We start from the raw sequence: 19,137 nt of genomic DNA on the forward strand, positions 1-19,137 counted from the left end.
AAACTCCTCAGTGGCTGAGTGTTCATGCCATAACTGTGTCTATGTTCACGCATAACTTCGACATAGGTGCACTGATTTTCATTATTGTCTTCTTGTTTGAAAGAGTAGTCTTTCCTGGTTTTCTCATATAATCTTCATAAGTATCTAACTATAGTCGTCGGAGCTAGACCATAAAACTCCTCAGTAGCTGAGTGTTCATGCCATAATTGTGTCTATGTTCACGTATAACTTCGACAGAGGTGCACTGATTTTCATTATTGTCTTCTTGTTTGAAAGAGTAGTCTTTCCTGGTTTTCTCATATAATCTTCATAAGTATCTAACTATAGTCGTCGGAGCTAGACCATAAAACTCCTCAGTGGCTGAGTGTTCATGCCATAATTATGTCTATGTTCACGCATAACTTCGACAGAGGTGCACAGATTATTCTTTTTTTTCTTTGGAAGAGTATGCTTTCATGGCGTTCATTAGAATCTTATAATAGTGTTTGGATTCTTCGACAGCTGACAGTTTTAATATCGTAATTAACTGACTTCACTGTGAGCATATTAACACTTTTATTATAGTCGATTATTATTTTTTATATATATATATATATAGATATATATATATATATATATATATATATATATATACACATTTCTAGTTAGAATTTCGTTTGGCTGATCCTAGGGAAGTGGGTTGAAAGAGACTAGCGATTTTTTAAATAAACACTTCAAAGCGGTACAATGTGTAAGAAAAATACATGTGTATTTCGCTCTTCCCCTCTTAGTATGCTTTCAGATGTAATAGCTCAGGAGGTATAGCTTCGACATAAATCTCCCGTACTCTACCACAGTAACTACAGGGAAAGCATTATCTTTTAGGGTCGCCCCCTCGCTCTCTGATGGTAACAAAATAAAGAAAGAAATCTCAGGGACTATTTTCTTTCATAAATAATCATAAAGTTAGGAAGTTTGAAACTCTCTTAGTGAAATGCAAAATGCTACATCTATCTTTCAACTTCAGTGTCTACTTTTAAATTGACATACATCCGTCTTTTTTTTTAGATCTCTGATCTGAAACCTCTAGTCAATAACCCAAACTACTTAAGCGTCCATAACTTGTACCTGGATAACAACGAAATAAGTTCCATTGATGTTCTCGAAGGCTCTACTTGGCTTTTGAACTTCCGACTGCTTAGTCTGAAAGGCAATCGTCTAACGGAGGTAAGTCATTTCAGGTTTTGTTTTAATTTACATTGCTTCATTCAAAAGGTGTTAATATTAAGCAGAAGGGAATAATGTCTCAAAGACATTGATCATTTTTACGAGGTGCACACCAAAAGTACCAAAAGATCAAAAAGAGGGAAGGACTCAACCACGTATTGCAAATTTGATACGCTTCAGAAAACAAGGCGCAATTTCTTGTAAAGTGTTGTGACAGTGGATGAACTACAGATTCCATTATTCAATCCAGAAACAAAATGGCAGTCGATGCAGTGTAAATACACAAATTCACCTTCCTTCCCAATTTCGTCATGTGACATCTAATTAGGAGGGTGATGTACACTATCTTCTGGGATATTGCCTCACCCTGTTCCGATGTCAATTTCATACTCAACAATGGACAATGCACCATCACATCGTGCTAATGTTGTGATCTCATTCTTGGTTGATCACGATATTAAACTGCCACATCCACCTTATTCATCAGATTTAGCCCCGGATGGCTTCTGGTTGTTCTCAAACCTTAAGGATTCTCTTCGTGGACACCATTTTGCCAGGAATTCATCCTTGGGAGGATTTTCCAATATCTAAAACATATTTCCAAAGATGACTATGCCACATGCTACACAAAATGGACGGAGCAGTGGGAACTGTGTATCGATAAAGAGGAAGGGTTTGTTGAGAAATAGACATACGTTAGTTCCCTTTAATTCCCTGTATTTCCTTGTTCTTGGAAATGGCACGTACTTTTGGTGTGTATCTCGTATTTCATAAAGTAGTTTCTAAATACTAGACCTATGAAAACCAACTTTTGATATTCTCTTGTTTTTTTCTTTAGATTATTTTGAAAATTGTTTTTTAAAAAATCCGAAGAAACTTCTTAACCCATTGTAGATGTATTCCAAATAAAAGTGGCTCAGACATGAAAAGCTCTGTGTCAGAAAAAGAAAAGAAAACAATGAAGTTACAATGTACGATATTTTATTTCCCATACTATCTACCTTAACTACTTCTTCATATACATAGCTTCCATCATTATTGAGACTAGAAATGAAAAAAAAAACTTTTCCTTTCACAAATGTCAGTTTTTTTTTAAAAACGGAAATTTTAGCACTTTTTATTTTTTATGATGTTCTTATTCAGGTATCATCTTTTTAAACTGTAGTGCATTCATTCTTTATTTTTAAGTGCCTTTACAACATTTAGGCCTACTACTTATGTTTCCTATGTTCAGTTTGCAAGTGACTACCGTATACTGACTAGTTTTTGAACTGGCACTTCATTAGGGCCGGCAAGCATAAGTTATGCAACCCAACATATCCAAGGTCTCATGTTGGTTGCCTAATCACACTATCAACTTCCTGATAGTTATTAAATATGCGTTGCACAGATTGCACAAATTGAAACTGGCAGATAAAGAAAAAGAGTATCATTAAAGAAAAAAAACATGCAAACCCACATTTTGTTCTGATACAGAATTTCGCTTAGGTACATCTCATTCTCACTTTTACGCATAACCTTCTACATAAAAGGCGTTTTCGCTCCCAAAAAAAGTTGAAGACTTAGTTTATACATACATTCCAAATTATAATTGGGTTACATTAAGTCTAACTACTACATTTATTGCTACAGTACAGTTATCGCAAACTTATTAAATTTTTAATTAAAAAAAAGGTCGTAGAACATTACTATAATAGTTCTACTAACAATTGGTTCGAACTAGAAAATCCATTTCGTCCATCCTTGATTTCTCTTTTTCTCTGTTATCGAGTGATCGATTACCCTTCATTACTAAACTTCTCATACCCCCCCCCCCTTCAGAATGCATTAATTAAATACTTTTCCCTGTTATAATGGAAGAAGAAAGGCGGAACGCACTGTTATTTCCCCCTTAAAGCTGAAATGATAAAAACCGTGGAAAAAATTTGGATTTCTAAAAAAATGTATTAAAAAGTTTCTCAATTAGAGATGCAAAGGATCTGGAAACACTTCTCGTAACGGTTACCTCCTTCGTTTAAGAAAAGCTCCACGTGTGTTCAGGAGAAATATTTCTCTTTTTTTCACACCCATTGTGCGCACAATTTCCGAAATTCTAGGTATTCTACCACAGCCTTTCCACCATGAATATTATGAACGGAGATAAAGGCAGCGTTACTGTAAACTATCTATCCTCACGAATTCTTTCTCGATTACATCTATCAATCACAGATAGTCGTCCGCTTTGCGGCTCCCAATTCCTCACCATTCCTCACCATGTATTCTTTTATATCACTTCCGGTCCAAATATGACCTAAAATGTGCGTTTATAATTAAATAGTTAAAATATGCATTTATACAGGGTGGCCCAAAATTAGGTATACAGTCCCGTACTGACCGGCTTATGGCACTTGATATCATTTTCTTGTTATCCATACAGGTAGTGACAATTTCTGTATTATTTGTTGTTAATATTTTTTTCACTCGTACCTTAAGCTTGGAACAGACAGAAGCAAATAAACTAATTATCTTAATAAATTAAAATGTCATACTTTGCAGGACTGTATACCTACTTTTGGGCCACCCTGTATAACAAATAAAGCAGCATTTTCGTGTTCACACAAGTCAGAAACTTGTTTATATTTAATTAGAAATGTAAAAGATGCCAAAAAGATGTGACATGTCATAGAAATATCCGAGCCTTAATTGTCACAGTTTCGCTTAGCTTCAATGCACAATTGGGGAAAGTTAAAGTTAAAAAATAAATAAATAAATAAAAATAAATAAAGAAAGAAAAAGAACGTCTGCTGTTTTGCTGCACATTACTGTAACAGATATTTCGAGTCAATACATAAGAAATATCTCTAATTTTTTTCCGTAACTTGTTTCTGACTTAAATAGAATCCCAAATAATAACAACAGGATATATCTTGAAAATATCAAAACAATACTATGCCCGGTAGGCACTGTATCATTAAATACCCCAACATATTTATATGCCGGAATGCCCATTAGTGTAATTAATTTTTGAGCATTAAATGTTGCTTCACGAACATATCAGTTTTGCAGAAATAGGTAATGGATCTTTCATATATAAACTCTATTGATATATTTGACGTTGGAAGTCAGGATTCATGGTCCAACAGCTTATGTGTTTCACTTGCGACGTTAGGTTGTAAGATCCGTGTTTCATACAGCCTCAATACTGAAAGAAGTGTTAATTCCTAAACTAGCAATCAGCCATCTATGGATATTTTCCCCGTTTTAATTTTGACTACAGACACGAATACTCCTCTGCAGTTTTCTACAAGTTAATTCATTTTCGCTTCGTTTCTCTATCAAATATGTGCAAATTTACATTTGCTGGCGACTCGATTTCTGTTTCCTTCTTTTTTTCTAGGCATATTAGCTCGTCAACCTTAATATTTCCATTCAAAGTCGCCGGAAAAGTAGTATAAATCTTTTTTTAAAAGTCATATGTAAGAAGAATGATACAGAGATGATATGCACAGGTAAAACTGTATATAAATTTATCTGCACCGATATTTCCGGAATTCCGTCAATAATCTTCATGTAAAGAATAATAGTTGTAAAGTTGGATGAGAATGAAAAAATATACGAAAAAGAAAAATATGGGGAAAAAGAACATCATTTACTAATAGGTAAAATAAAAAAATAAATAAATTTAGTATTTTCATTAAATGATAATAATAATAGTATATATATTTCTACTTTCAGTTACACACATATGCGTTGGACAACGCCTTCCAGAAGAATAAAGACGTTCTTAATCTATTTTTTGGTAATAACCCATGGATCTGTGATTGTGTATTTACTCCAAGATTTCAAGTAAGTTTGTAAATATAATGGATAATGGATATTAGCGGAACTCAAAGTGCATAATGTTACATTACGGAAATTACAAAATGATACTAAAATTTCTCTGCGTAATTATTTGTTATTAAAAAGGTACACCTTAGTGAAATAGTGTAGTCCATATAGTCCCCATTTTATATATTATGTAGAACAGAATAAGCAATGGCCGTGTCACTATGGCTTAAGGGAAAGCAGGTGGCCGCGACGATGGTGATAGTTTGGGTTAACCCTTTAACTGGTTATGACTTAGTACTACGTCGTGGCATATGTGCAGGGGAACTGGCTACGACGTAGTACTACGTCTTGACTAAAAAGTCACTAATGTTCAGTGGCAATGACAAAGGTCTCTCTTATAAACTTTTCTTCTAACATTTAAATCGGAAACAAATCAATAGATGACTCTGAATGTCCATCATAGGCAAACAACATTGGCTTTTGGAATAACAGACGGCAATTTGTTGCTTGTAAGAAGAACATTGCTGCTGCTGTAATAAAAGAAGCAGAAACTGCATTTCAAAACAGTAGTAAATGTCTTGGCGAGGCGGGGATGTCTTTGTAACTTTCTTTTATAGTTATGTGGTATTGTTGTTCGTGTGAAACATACATCATTGTTTCATAGTTCTACGGTTCTTATGGCTACGACGATGTACTACGTCTGCCACCTGAGAGTATATATATTTCCAGAAATCTGTGTCAGTTAAAGGATTAAGTTTAAAGTTGTCCCTCCGTTTTTTAGAAAAATCACGAAAATTTACAGGAGAAATGAGATTTGGAGTTCTTATGTGATGTTTAGGTGTGTAAGTTGGGTTAATTCTAATAGCGTGTGTGTGTGTGTGTGGGGGGGGGGGGGCAATACAAACCATGAAGGTAAATACAATAGAGATGGTTTCGTATCTCCCCAAACTCGTTTCATGGCTCCAGAACCGAGTACCTTGTTTTTGTCTAAATTGTGATAAAGATAGAAGACAACGAGCCCTATGAGGCTTCTGACCCCTTCGCTTGTTGTCACTCGCTCAGCTATATTTTATGAAGTAAGTAATTCTGCTCCCCCTCCCCCCTAATTAGAATTTATCCGTGTAAGTCCGACAGTAAAGTTATGTTTAATACGAGAAAAGATATGTAGAAGTGGGCACTATTTGCAAGGCACGGGAGATTTCGATAATTCAGCAGTATGGTTGTTGTATAGGATGGTGAATCGGTTCGTTGAATGTGATATTTCCACATTGAGTTTTACAGAGTTATATTTGTAGAATGAAGGTAGGTGATGTCTCTACTACCTACATTAATATGAACATAAATATTAACGCCTGAGAAAGATAACGTTAAGTTATGAAAACTGTTACGAAATATTTTAATTTTTAATAAAGAAGTACATACTCTGGTCAGAAAAATATTAATTATCATTTAAATAATAATTCCAGAGTCAACATGGAGCAAGTTACGTATTAAATTCAATGCATGCGCTTCACATTTTGTTTGGTTACATTGTTAAAATTAACGCTTGGCATATAAATACACAGCTGATCGTTCCGTTGAGGACAGTGTAATAGTATATAAACACACCTGGACGGAGACGATGTGGTTTATAAACTTCATTTGCGTTTAATTAGTCAAATACGTCAAATATCCAATCATAGGCTTGGACGGCTTTTAAGGCGTCCATTTATTTGCGTTTCTGAAGAAAGACTGATAGCCAGTGTTGGGTAAGTTACTTGTAAAAATGTAACGCGTTACAAGTTACTTTACTTTCTCTTAAAATGTAACGCGTTAGTAACGCGTTACTTGCCCCCAAAAAGTAACTGTTACTTTACTTCGAAAGTAACGCGTTACTAACGCGTTACTTTTAGTTCCAAAACTTTAAATATGTGAAAAAATATTACTTCAATTTCCCATACTACTATTACTTCAGTTATAATAATAATAATAATAATAATAATAATAATAATTATTATTATTATTATTATTATTATTATTATTATTATTATTATTATTGCACGTTCTGAATCGCTTTATGTAAATGCAAGGACAAATTGTTACTTGATATATGAACATTTTCATATACCGTAATGTTGTAACATTGATAAAATGCCACACTGCGTTACTCGTAGGGATGGGCACTAGCGACTTCAAGCGAGTTTTCTTGAAACTCGATTCGAATAGAAACAGACATCTTTGAGTTCGACCCGAGAACTCGGCTCGAAAAATTCCTCCAACTCGACTCGAATTGGGGTCGAGTTTCGAGTCGAGTCGAGTCAAATCCGGTGTGAAGTTTCGAGTACTCTCTTCAAGTATATTACATAGACAATATAATTATTCTTAATGACACTACAACTACTACTACAACTTTTATTTTTATTATTATTATTATTATTATTATTATTATTATTATTATTATTATTATTAATTACAACAACACTGTATATAAACATGAAAGGTAGGCGGTTTGTATTTCAATACAAAAAAAACTAGTTGATTGCCAACCTCGGTAGTCGTGAAGTCTAGGAGTCAAGGACATTTTTCCCGAGCTTCTGAATTTCGGTTGAGGGTCTACGTTGAGTATTAGGGTTCGAGCCTAACACTGTTAAAACTTATAGACACTGGCCAAATATCTTAAAAACTGCTCGGCCCGGGTTTAGAATTGTCAACGACTCGAGCAGCTCGGCCCACAGCTCATTCACTATCGACCCGAACCGAGAAGTGAGCCGAGCCAACAGCTCACCCAACCGACTCGGTTAGAGCCCTCAGCTCAGTTGAGCCCAACCGAGCAGTTCCCTCATCCCAAGCAAGCCAGCTCGAGCCGATGATTCACCCCAAGCGAGTCCGCTCGAGCCATTTTCTCAATTGAGCCGAGCCAAGCTGAGCTTGTTATAAAATATCTCTTGTGGTCTCGCTGTCGAGACGAGACGAGAGACGAGCAGTGTCCCCTCTCGTGAGCAACACTAAAAGTATTCCATATTACTGCTTAGCTTACATTTCTCATGGCTTTCGCTTTCCAGTGTAATCAGGCTATGATTTCAAAACGAGTTAAAACGAACGAGCCATTTATTAACCTCGACTGGACTCGAAACTCAACGCGAAAAATTGAATCGGCTCGGAACTCGACCCGAGAATATTACCTTTGACTTGACATGAAACTCGAATTAGAGTTGAGTCGAGATTTAGCTTGACTCGTGCTCATCCCTTTGCGTTAGAAAAATCGTTGCTTATTATTATTCTGCTAAACTAATTATATAATAATAACAATTTTGTTATGTAAAATTAAAAATGCAGAGTATAGAGAAACATTACATTACAACTAATAAAGTGAGAACACATGAACTGGGGATGAATCAAAACTTGCTAGTAACTCTAAAATCGATATATGCTTTTTAAAGCTAGTTTCAAACTCTAACTTATAATCAACGGGACTCTGGGATAAGCAAACTGATCTGAAAGAACTCCAATATTACATACCATCAGCAAACTATTTTCTAGTAATAAAGTAGGCCTGCTCATCAGAACACAGTTTATTCATATTAACCCCTTACTGTAAATCGTTGATTATGGCACGCTAGTTTTTGATAAATATTTTCCGCCGGGGCACTTCAGACACTTTATTTTTAAATTATGTCTACCATCATCCTCAGCTCTTAAGAAAAAGTATTCTTTCAAATGTTCGAACGGTAATATATTTTCATTCTCCATCTTTATAGAAAACACCAATCAAAGTAAAATAGACTACCGGTATCATTGCACTCCTAGTTCACTCACTGAATGTATTGATTTGGTGCTGTCAAAATCTACTACAAAATCTTACAGGTGCTTGCAATCAGTACATGTGATTTCTCTGAGGCTGTCCACATCTTCCAAAAACAGCAAGTGGCACTACGAACTTCTGTTTCTCTGTGTGTCGGTGACTGTCGGTCACTGACATACGTAGTTCATGCTCTATTGTTTCATTCTGAGAAATTCACTGGAAAAAAAAACATTTGTTTCCGAAAAAAATACAGATATTATAGTTACTCATCCGAAATGTAACGCGAAAAAAGTAACGCAAACTAGGTACGTTACTTAAAAATTTGTAACGCGTTACCGTTACAGTTACTTTGGAAAAAATGTAACGCGTTACTAGGTAACGTTACTTAAAAAGTAACGCGTTACAAGTAACGCGTTACTTGCGTTACGTTACTTCCCAAGATTGCTGATAGCCGTCACTCAAGGGTTACTGGTGACACTAAATTACTTTGTTTCAGAAATAGTCGATATTCTATTCCTGTCTCTTGTGGGTATGTTTCCCAAGAAAACTCCTAATACAAAATTACAGCTGAAACTATAATTTCTTTTCAATAGTGCAAAACATTAACTTCCTACTTTTACTGAGTACTCGTGTTACGGTATTCTAATCAAAATTCAATATGTATACAGTAGCTATGAATAAGCACTCGCTCACTGGATAATGTTATGCTCTCTCCTATTATTGCTTAATCATCAAAGGCTTTGATTAAAAGATTATATATATAACTAACTCTATGGCCTATGGTACTCGAAGGTTCAATGCCACGTTTACAAAAACTCTCAATTGACTTCTATCCTTAGCCAACTGGATCCAGTTTCTACTTTGTATTCCTATTTCTGCGAGATCCATCTTAATATTATCCTCCCATTTGCGTCTAGGTCTTCCTAATGGCCGTTTTCCGGTTTATGTTCCAATTAAGACTTTGAAAGCGTACGTGCTTTCTTCCATCCTGGTTATATGACCTGCCAACCGAAGCCTCCTAGACTTGGTGACCCCTAACGATGTTTGGTAAACTGTATAAATTATGTAGTTGCTCGTTATCAAGTTTCCGCCATTCCCCATTCCGTTTCTCTTGAGTCTGAATACTCATCTCAGGATCTTGTTCTAAGATACTTTCAGTCTATGTTCTTCCTTCCGAGTAAGCGACCATGTTTCGCAATCATACAGAACAACGGGCAAGATTATCGTTTTATATATTTTAAACTTCAAATTCTTCGACAGAATTCGCGACGACAAGAGGTTTTGAACTGAATAATGACACGAATTCCGTGCTTTTAATCGACATTTAATTTCTTCGTGAATATGTTTTCGTCTGTTAATATTGATCCTAGATATTTGAAAATATCCACTTTATTAAAAGTATTATTCGATATTTTAACGCATCCATAATTTGCCATATTACGATCCCGAAGATCTTTCATGTATTTAGTTTTCTCTGTATTTACTTCTAAATCCATGTCCCTGCAAGCGTTTAATAAGGTCTCTGCATTTCTCTCTATTGTTCTTCTATTATCCCCTATTAAATTTACATCATCAGCATACGCCATAACCTGGTGAATACCATTCAACTCTAGGTCCTGGTTGCTATCTTTGATTTTCCTTATAGCGTATTCCAGAACAAAGTTGAATAATAATGGCGACAACACATCTTGTTTCAGGCCATTTTCGACGTGAAAGCTCGTGAACAAAAATTTTCCTACCCGGACTTTACTTTGGGATTCATTTAAACATTAATCTAATGAACTTTTTCGGTATTCCAAATTCTGTAAGAACGTTGTATAATGTTTCTCTCCTAACCGAGTCGTAAGCCTTTCTAAAATCAATAAATAGTTGATGAACCGGGGTATTGTATTCCCACTTCCTTTCGAGTGTTTGGCGAATGGTAAATTTTTGGTCGATAGTTGATCGATTTCGTCTAAATCCGCACTGATAATCTCCAATGATTTCATCTGCGTATGGGGTCAATCTTCCTAATACAATGTTTGAGAGGATTTTATAGGACGTTGACAGAATATAAATGTCTCGTAATTATTACAGTCGGTTTTGTCGCCTTTCTTGTGAATTGGAACAATGATTGATTCTTTCCACTCTTTTGACAATTCTGAGGGGCCGCGGTGGCTCAGTGGTAGAGCGTTCACCTCTGGTGCTAGGGGTCTCGGGTTCAAACCCTGCTCCCGCCAAGTGAACTTTGTGGTGGACAAACACCGTGTGCGTGGGTTTTCTCGGGGTTCTCCCGTTTCCTCCCACTTTCTTCATTCCACCATTTCATTCATTACTCATTATCACCGTCTCCTTTAGCCTAACCGGCATAACCGTGGGACGTAAAACTCAAAATTTCATTTTTTTTTCTTTTGACAATTCTTCCTTGTTCCAGATAAGGAGAATGAGTTTGTATGTCTTGTTTGTTAATACTCTGACTGTTTATTACTGCTACTACAAATATTATAACAACAGTATATGTCAAATCCTCTTAGCATGTATATACAATAAATACTTGCGTTCTTCAATACACCGTTATTATTAATCTGTGCTCAGTGCACTCTTTACTTATCACAATTCATATCGTAAATGCCAACTTATATATTCATCGTAATTCTCTCTCTTATTTACACAGATTATGTCCCCTTAACTACATATCGAACATTCTCATATTTTATAAGCACTTCTATCCCAATTCTATTTCCAACATTGTTCCACAGTTTTTCGCCTCCGGCTAAACTCAACCGGAATTTCGTCTACACCCGGAGATGTGTTTTTTTTTTTTTAATTTCTTTATAGCGATTTCTACTTCTACTCGGTTAGGTTCTGCGGTGTGTATTTCCCTTTCTCCACGCACATTAGTTTTTGGCTGCGTGTTCAGCAATTCGTCAAAGAACTCTTTCCATCTACTTAAGATGCTATCTGTATCAGTGAGAACTGTTCCGTCAGCTTTCTTTAATATACGAGGTTGATAGCCTTTCTTAAATTCGTTGATCCCCTTATACATGTCCCGAATGTTTTTATTTTTACTATTATCTTCCAAGTTCCTTAATTTTAGCTTTCAAAAAGTCGCGTTTCTTTGTTTTAAAATTCTGGAAGTTTCCCGCCTGATCTCTACGAAATTTTGTGTAGTTATTTCATTCGGATTTTGTAGCCAACGTAATTATCCCTGTTTTTCTCTTCGCTAGTTGAATGCATTCGTGGTCGAATCATGGTTTGTTCCTACGTATTTCCGCGTGTCCTATTTTCTCTTTTGCTGAAATTTTAATGCTATCTCTAATTTCAATGCAAGCATCCTCAACACTAGTGCACTCCGAATTTTCTAAAACCGTGAATCTATTCGAAACTTCAATTTGGTATTCCTCTCTTACCTGGCTCTCTTCTAATTTCTTTAAATTAAATCTCTCCGTTTTCAGACATTGAATATTTCCTTTATTCAACGATAATCTCTCTCTTATTATCGCTGCTAGCAGGTAGTGATCAGTGTCGCAATCAGCCCTTCTAAACGACCGAGCATCAATTAGGCTCGATTGTCTTCTTTTATTTACTAAAATGTGATCGATTTGATTATGTTTTCCATCTGGTGAGGTCCAAGTATATTTATGGACGTCGCGATGTGGGAATTTTGTACTCTTCACGATAAGGTTTTTGGATATTGCAAAGTTCACGAGTCTGACACCGTTGTCATTGCTTTCCTTATGCAAACTTTCGTTCCCTATAATCAATTTGAAAACATTATCTCGTCCTATCTTTGCATTGAAATCCCCTAATAGAATTTTCATATGGTATCGCGGGAGTTGGTCAAATAGCCATTCCACTTCTTCGTAAAAACTGTCTTTTATATCGTCATCCTTTTCTTCTGTTGGGGCATGTACATTTAAAACAATAATATTACACCACCGACCCTTAAGAGTAATAAAAGAAAGTCTATCAGTAACATATTAAACCCACCCGCTTAATTGCTGATATTATTCGTTTGTGAACGAAAAACATTTCCTAATTGGTGACTTTTATTTCCTTTCCTGTAAAAGAACGTAAAATTTCCGAACTTCACAATTCCATTTCCTTCCTACCTAACTTCCTAAATTCCTACTATATTTTTCTAACTCTCCCGTTACGGATTTTAACGGTCCTGCCCTATAAAGACCTATTCCATGTTCCAAATCTCATGTCCATTTTCTTTTGCTGAGGTCGTGCCAAGTTATCAGTGTCCTTGTCCGAGGCTTCTGTGAATGTTTCTGAACAAGTACCTTTATTTATTTATTTATTTATTTATTTATTATTTTTTACAGGATGAGGTTGTTAACCTCACCCAAACCCCGAAGCTGGAGGAACACTCCTTGTCGTTTGTCCGCGACTGCTTATTCAGTATATTCGCAGCTAACCTCTATATCTAGAGGCCTTCTCCTCGATTCGCAACCTTCCAACAGAGTCTATGAAAGCCAAAATTATATCTCACGTACATCATCCAAACTTCCATTCTGCACTGTAAAATTACTGATTGGACGATGTTATTAGTAATTTCACATGGTTTATCGAGTGTACAATTTTAAAATAGCCATGCTACTTGGTCTATAAAGCGCTCAAATTCATTTTATAATGTATTTATTCTAGAAATACATTTTCAATTTACGTTTCTCTTCCAGACACTGTTGGCCAAATATCAGCATCTAGTCAAAGACATGCAAGATATCAGATGCCGTGATGTAGATGGTGACAAGAATTCTCTGCAGCTGGTAAGTTTTCTGCATGGATAATAAACGCACAATGCCCCGCGAGTAATAAGGAGTTCGCCGTAACAAACCACCATCAAGCAGCTAGCGCTGTGTTGCCGCCTGATCGTTACCAACCCAGCTATCTCATAGTTTTACTAAGTCCAAGTATTTCCTGTTCTGAAATAAATTGTATTGTACCGGTAAATATAATACATTACACGCGCGTTGAAATTGTACTGCGCTAAAGTATCTACTGTAGTTAGGTGAATGTAGCGTGCGTTTCCTAAAGGAAACTGTTTTGTACGATAAGATAAATCAAAGTCTTGTAAAGTTTCCAAGCACTTAGTTTTTTTTTTTTGGGGGGGGGGGGGGGCTCAGTTTGGGTTAAAGTGCATTGTCCCTTTTCAACATCAATGTTTGATACGTGGACGACAACTTAACGTGCGATCCTAACTACATGAGCTTCCTAAAATCGAACCTGGGTAGCGCGAAGCAAAGATGCTGTATTCTATGTAGCCGCAAGGATTTGGTGTCGTTCTTTCAGTGAAGCACTCTTAAAAGACCAAAGTGAATTACAATATACACAATGTTGTGAATATTAGCAGTCAATGCAGTTTGATTTTAAATATACTAAAGTATTGTGTTGGGAAACAGATTTTTGAAAAAAAAAAGGATAAGATAATCTGTGCTTAAGTGAATTTTAAGAAGAACTATTAAAATGTTTTTGTTAGAATAACTTGGCCTAGGGGACAAGATTTACAAATAAGCAAGACCTCTTAATTGTTCAAAACGTAATAAAGTTGGAAATATAAGGAGGATCCAGGCTGGCGAATGGGGGAACGGAGGCAGCCATAAGTGGAGAAGTTGATCAGCCATGTGGGTGAGAGGACTCCACATACTCATGTGAGATAATTTCCTATTTGTAAAACTTAGCTGAAAAAGACTCTGAGCAAAGAAAGTTAGGTCTCCTTGCAAAATCAATTTGGTGACCAGAATTTATATTTTGTTAATGTTCTCTCATTTTTTGTATATCTTAATAATTCATTCTGTGTGAATAAAATTAGAGACTAAATATTTTTTTTGCTAAAATTAGGTTCTTTTACTGACTTCCATAGAGAAGAGATTAGAACAATCTCCAATAATTATATGACAGCGTAGGATACTGTCTACCAATACCTCAAGAAGTGTGTACTATCATTTTTATTAATCAATATGTTTTCATCCTCTATAATACGATGTAAAAGGAAAGAAAGTACTACGAGACTTTTTGAAGTAAAATTGAATTACTTAATAATAACCACAACATTCCAAGAGAAATTGTCAGTCTTGTCAGAGAACTCGGTAAACGTGTCAGTTGCCCAACTTCTTGGGATTTTTTTTTTTTTTTTTTTTATTTTGAAGTAATATGAAGCATGTAATATGACTCGATTGAAGCATGTAATAGAAATAATCATGACTTAAATAAAAATAAAATAAAACCAAAGCAATTACTTATTGTTAACATGGTTACAGCTTCGGCATTATCTTCGTCACACACATTATCTTCAGTGCTCCTTTAGCGTCTTGTTTTCTTCCAAACAAGACACCAAAAGCATTATTACGCCTCCAAACAGCACTTTATCAAGAAAACGATTTTCTGTCCCCTTCCTTCTTCCTGTGTTAACCATGATTCACCTTCCATTTCAGACTCTAAATAAATTCTATTTGAATATTGGTAATTCTAGCTTTGGAACTACGTATAATTTAGATACAAATAAAGTCAGATCAAAGCAAACACGTTATTAATAATCTGAGTTAAAGTTTCGGCAATATTAACATTGTCTTCGTCAGTCTTATTAAGTGTTTACTTGGTCAGATTTTATTTAAGCTTTATGTAGTTCTAATGCTAGGATAAGCAATAATCAGATGATTATGGTATATGCTCTTTTCCTGAAGAAACTTAAAGGGAAAGAGATCAAATCCGTTTTGTATTTTAGATATCACGTGGTGCAAAATTGAGTGCAAAACGAAGAGGACAGGTTCAACAGTTTATATTCCACCGAAAGTTGTCTTACAATAGTTCATTTCAATTAACAGTCCCACAAAATGTTGAATTTGCAACCACAAACGCTAATAAATGAGTGAGGTTAAAAGACTAGGAAAGCATAAAACAGGTACTCGTATATTTAAAATGGTAGCCAATCAAGAGTACCTGATAATAAAATATACAGTACTTAATGTTGTTGTGCATAAAGTATAAAACTACTGCTATTGGAGAAGTTCATCGTAAAACTTACCTATATTCATCAAGAAGTTATTGCATTATCTAGGAGCTGTTTTGCAGTTTTAGATAGTTTGTGGCTACACTGCCACTGTAGACATTGTTCTTTGGCAGCAGTAAATCTTCCTGATCTTTCAACTGGAAAGTCTCGTTCACCTAAAGATTAAGCGATCTACGATTTCTGTACCCTTCACATAACCTTAAAACATCTGGTGTGTGTAGCAAATGTCTGTACGTACTTATGTTAAATTGATTAAGGTTTCCTCCACGGTTTTTTTTTTTTTTTTTTTTTTTTATAAAAAAAGCAAGCAGACCCTTTTTTTTAAAAGGATAGAATCTGATCATTTTGAATCTTTCTAACTTCAATAGGGGGTGATATTCCTTAGCAGTAGCAATATCATCATACTAGTTTCTGATGTTTATTCGAACGACTCGCTTGATGACTGAAAAGTTTTTGTCGCGTAGCAAAAAACCATATTCTGATAGAGTAGTAGTACTTAGTGGTATAAGTTATAACAATCGATTCTATGATTAGTATAGGAAATTTACTTTGTATTATTACTAACTAATCAATCACACTTTGTAACTCACCAAGACAATAATTAATAGCTCTTCGAACCCTGATCACAATAATTACCTTTTGACGAACTTTCAGCATCTTTATTTGCCACCCGCATCTACGCAGACCTCTAACCATAGGAACCAATTTCCCTACAATTATCATGCAACTTTTTTTTTTTTCTTTTATTTTTGCTTTTACATTGGTTACTTGAATGGAATGTCGAGGTAAATAAAATATTAATGCTCCCCAATCAAGGAACGAACTGAAAATATTCAATACCTGGTTTTTTCCTCTATGTTTACTGAGCGAGTGGTTTAAGAGTTTTACTGCATCCGCACTGACCCAAATATTTCCATTATTTATAAGAAATGCGTTATCGCTTTCCATATAACAGTTTTGTTTAACTTATATAACGGATTAACAGAACAATAATTTATTATTTTTTTTATTTTTAACAGATAAATGAACTATCAAGGACAGAAGTGTGTGACACAGGGAATGGCATCAATGCTTTGGATCTTGTCAACGGCATTTTGGCTTCTTTGATAGTCCTTGTAGTCGGGAAATTGGGATATGATTACTGGACCTTTAAGAAGACTGGCAGACTTCCATGGATTGTGACAAAAATGCCGTAAAAATAAGTGACTATTTTAAAAGAGAGAGAGAAAAAAAAGTTTAGAAAATATTAATCGTACGGACATTCTAATTGTGTGTGACTTCCATTTTTTCGTGATTTTTTAAATTCTATTTATTCCTTGAATAGAAATAAGACGGAAGTTTGATATATTTTTGAGAAAGTACTTTTGGTATTTATCAAATGGTACAGAAAAAAACATGATTACAAGGTTACTATAGATCACGAAGCCAAGCAGCTTGATAAAGTAGAAATTAAAGAACTCTATATGTAATCGTAGTGTGCGTATTTTAAAAATAATTATTCCTATTGTATAAAAAAGTATGAATGATCTTTGTATTGTAAATTGTATGTATGTATATATATGTACTGTATAAATGTTGATAGAAGTACAAGTGTCATGTAGTACAAAATTCTCAAATGAACACAAATATATTATTTTAATGTAATTTCTACAACCTAAGTAATCCTAATTAACTCATCCTATTGATCAAAAAATAGAGAAAATTGCTCCATTAAAACTGGCCTTAAAATTACCCATCTGAGGTGTTGTGGGTAATACAGGTGAATTCAACAAAATGATCTTCTATTATACTAATAGCGGTGTCTGTGAAAAAAAAAAAAAACTTTAGATCCAAATTGAACGTGACTATGTTTGTGACTCTTAATCTCTTGAACCACCCGACCGATCTCGATATAATTTTTGACGTAGATGCAGTTCTGGCCTGGGAGTGTTTTTAGCTATTCATTTTGACGGTAGAACTTAGGGGAGGGGGAGGGAATTATAAAAAAAATAAAAATAACTCTTGAACCAAATGACCAATCTCGATCAAATTTTCAACATAGATGACATTCGTGAATGTGATGGATTTTACCATTGCACTTTGACGGAACAACGTAGAGGATGGGGGGGGGGGGGATACAAAATTCAATAAATATAAAAATAAAAGTGACCATGCGTAAGTTAATAACTGTTGAACCACCCGGTCGATCTCAATCAAATTTTCAACATAGATGAAGTTCGAACCTGGAAAGTTTTTTATTATTTCATTTTGATGGTAGAACTTAGGGGAGAAGGGTAAATATATGAAAATAAATAAAACTTAGTTACTCTTGAACCACCCGACCGATCTCGAACAAACTTTCAACATAGATTATGTTCGGACCTGGGATGTTTTCATTTTACTTTGACGGCAAAGTGAAGGGGAGACATATATGTAAAAAAAAATATCAAATTTTCAACATACATGACATTCGGGCCTGGGATAATTTTTATCATTTAACTTTGACGATGCAACGTAGGGGAGGGGGAGTTGATCAAATTTTCAACCACCTGACCGATCTCGATCAAATTTTCATCAACCTAGATGAAGTTCGAATCTGAGATGGTTTTCGTCATATCACTTTGATGTGTAACTTAAGGGAGGGGGAGAGACATTTGAAAATGATCGAAAATGACCGATATTAGTGTCGAATCTATAGTTTTTGGTGTCGCTGAGATGAACAATGATACTTCCGATGCCGTGCCCCGCAACATTGAGAGGAGAGGGATATATAAAAATCGCCCAAAATGACCAATATCAAAGAGCGCTTTAGTAATAATAAAAACGGATCATCATATTATTTGTCCTTAATTTAACACAACGAAATGGGGGTGCGTCTTATATTCGAGTAATTATCTAAAAATTCTTAATTAAAGATATTATTAACGTGACATTAAAACTACTTTGCTAGCCATAAATATTTTTAATTTTGTATCCTATTCAATCATTCAGATAACAATAGTGTCCTGTGAGGGTTTGCTAGTTACTATTATTATTGAAACTTGTGCTATTATTACTTGGGTAAAAGAAGGAAAAAAAAACTCGACGCGGAATTCGCTCTCATTGCCCGGAATGCCACGTATATACTTACGAAAATGCATTTATGAAGGCAACCAAGCAAGTTCAGTCGCTTTTTGTGGAGATCTGTGTTTCATTGGCCCTCACACCGGGAGTTGAATGCGAATGGAGATAATGCAAAGGTCAATTGTTGATGTGGGTATATCCAACATACTATCTGGTTGTGGCAGTTCAGTTACACTGTGAACTTGCGTAAGGACAGAGTGAACATGGGACCTCCATAGAGCGTCATAAGGGCGTGTATGCTGTACGA

The 19,137-nt window shown here is 35.2% G+C and overlaps 1 protein-coding gene across 1 annotated transcript in view; it reads left to right on the forward strand.

Annotated features, from left to right (window-relative positions):
• The window catches only part of swi2 (Protein singed wings 2), a 201,970-nt gene extending 184,529 nt beyond the window's left edge, over window positions 1–17,441 (forward strand). Inside the window, exons 6-9 of the mRNA XM_081751203.1 lie at window positions 1,048–1,206; window positions 4,921–5,031; window positions 13,459–13,548; window positions 16,808–17,441. Of these exons, the coding sequence (XP_081607329.1) occupies window positions 1,048–1,206; window positions 4,921–5,031; window positions 13,459–13,548; window positions 16,808–16,984 (537 nt within the window). The 3' untranslated portion in view covers window positions 16,985–17,441. The remainder of the gene's footprint in view (window positions 1–1,047; window positions 1,207–4,920; window positions 5,032–13,458; window positions 13,549–16,807) is intronic.
• Window positions 17,442–19,137: the final 1,696 nt, after the last annotated feature.

Source organism: Thermobia domestica, chromosome 3, assembly GCF_964235325.1.
Source record: "Thermobia domestica chromosome 3, izTheDome1.hap1.1, whole genome shotgun sequence".
NCBI lineage: Eukaryota > Metazoa > Arthropoda > Insecta > Zygentoma > Lepismatidae > Thermobia > Thermobia domestica.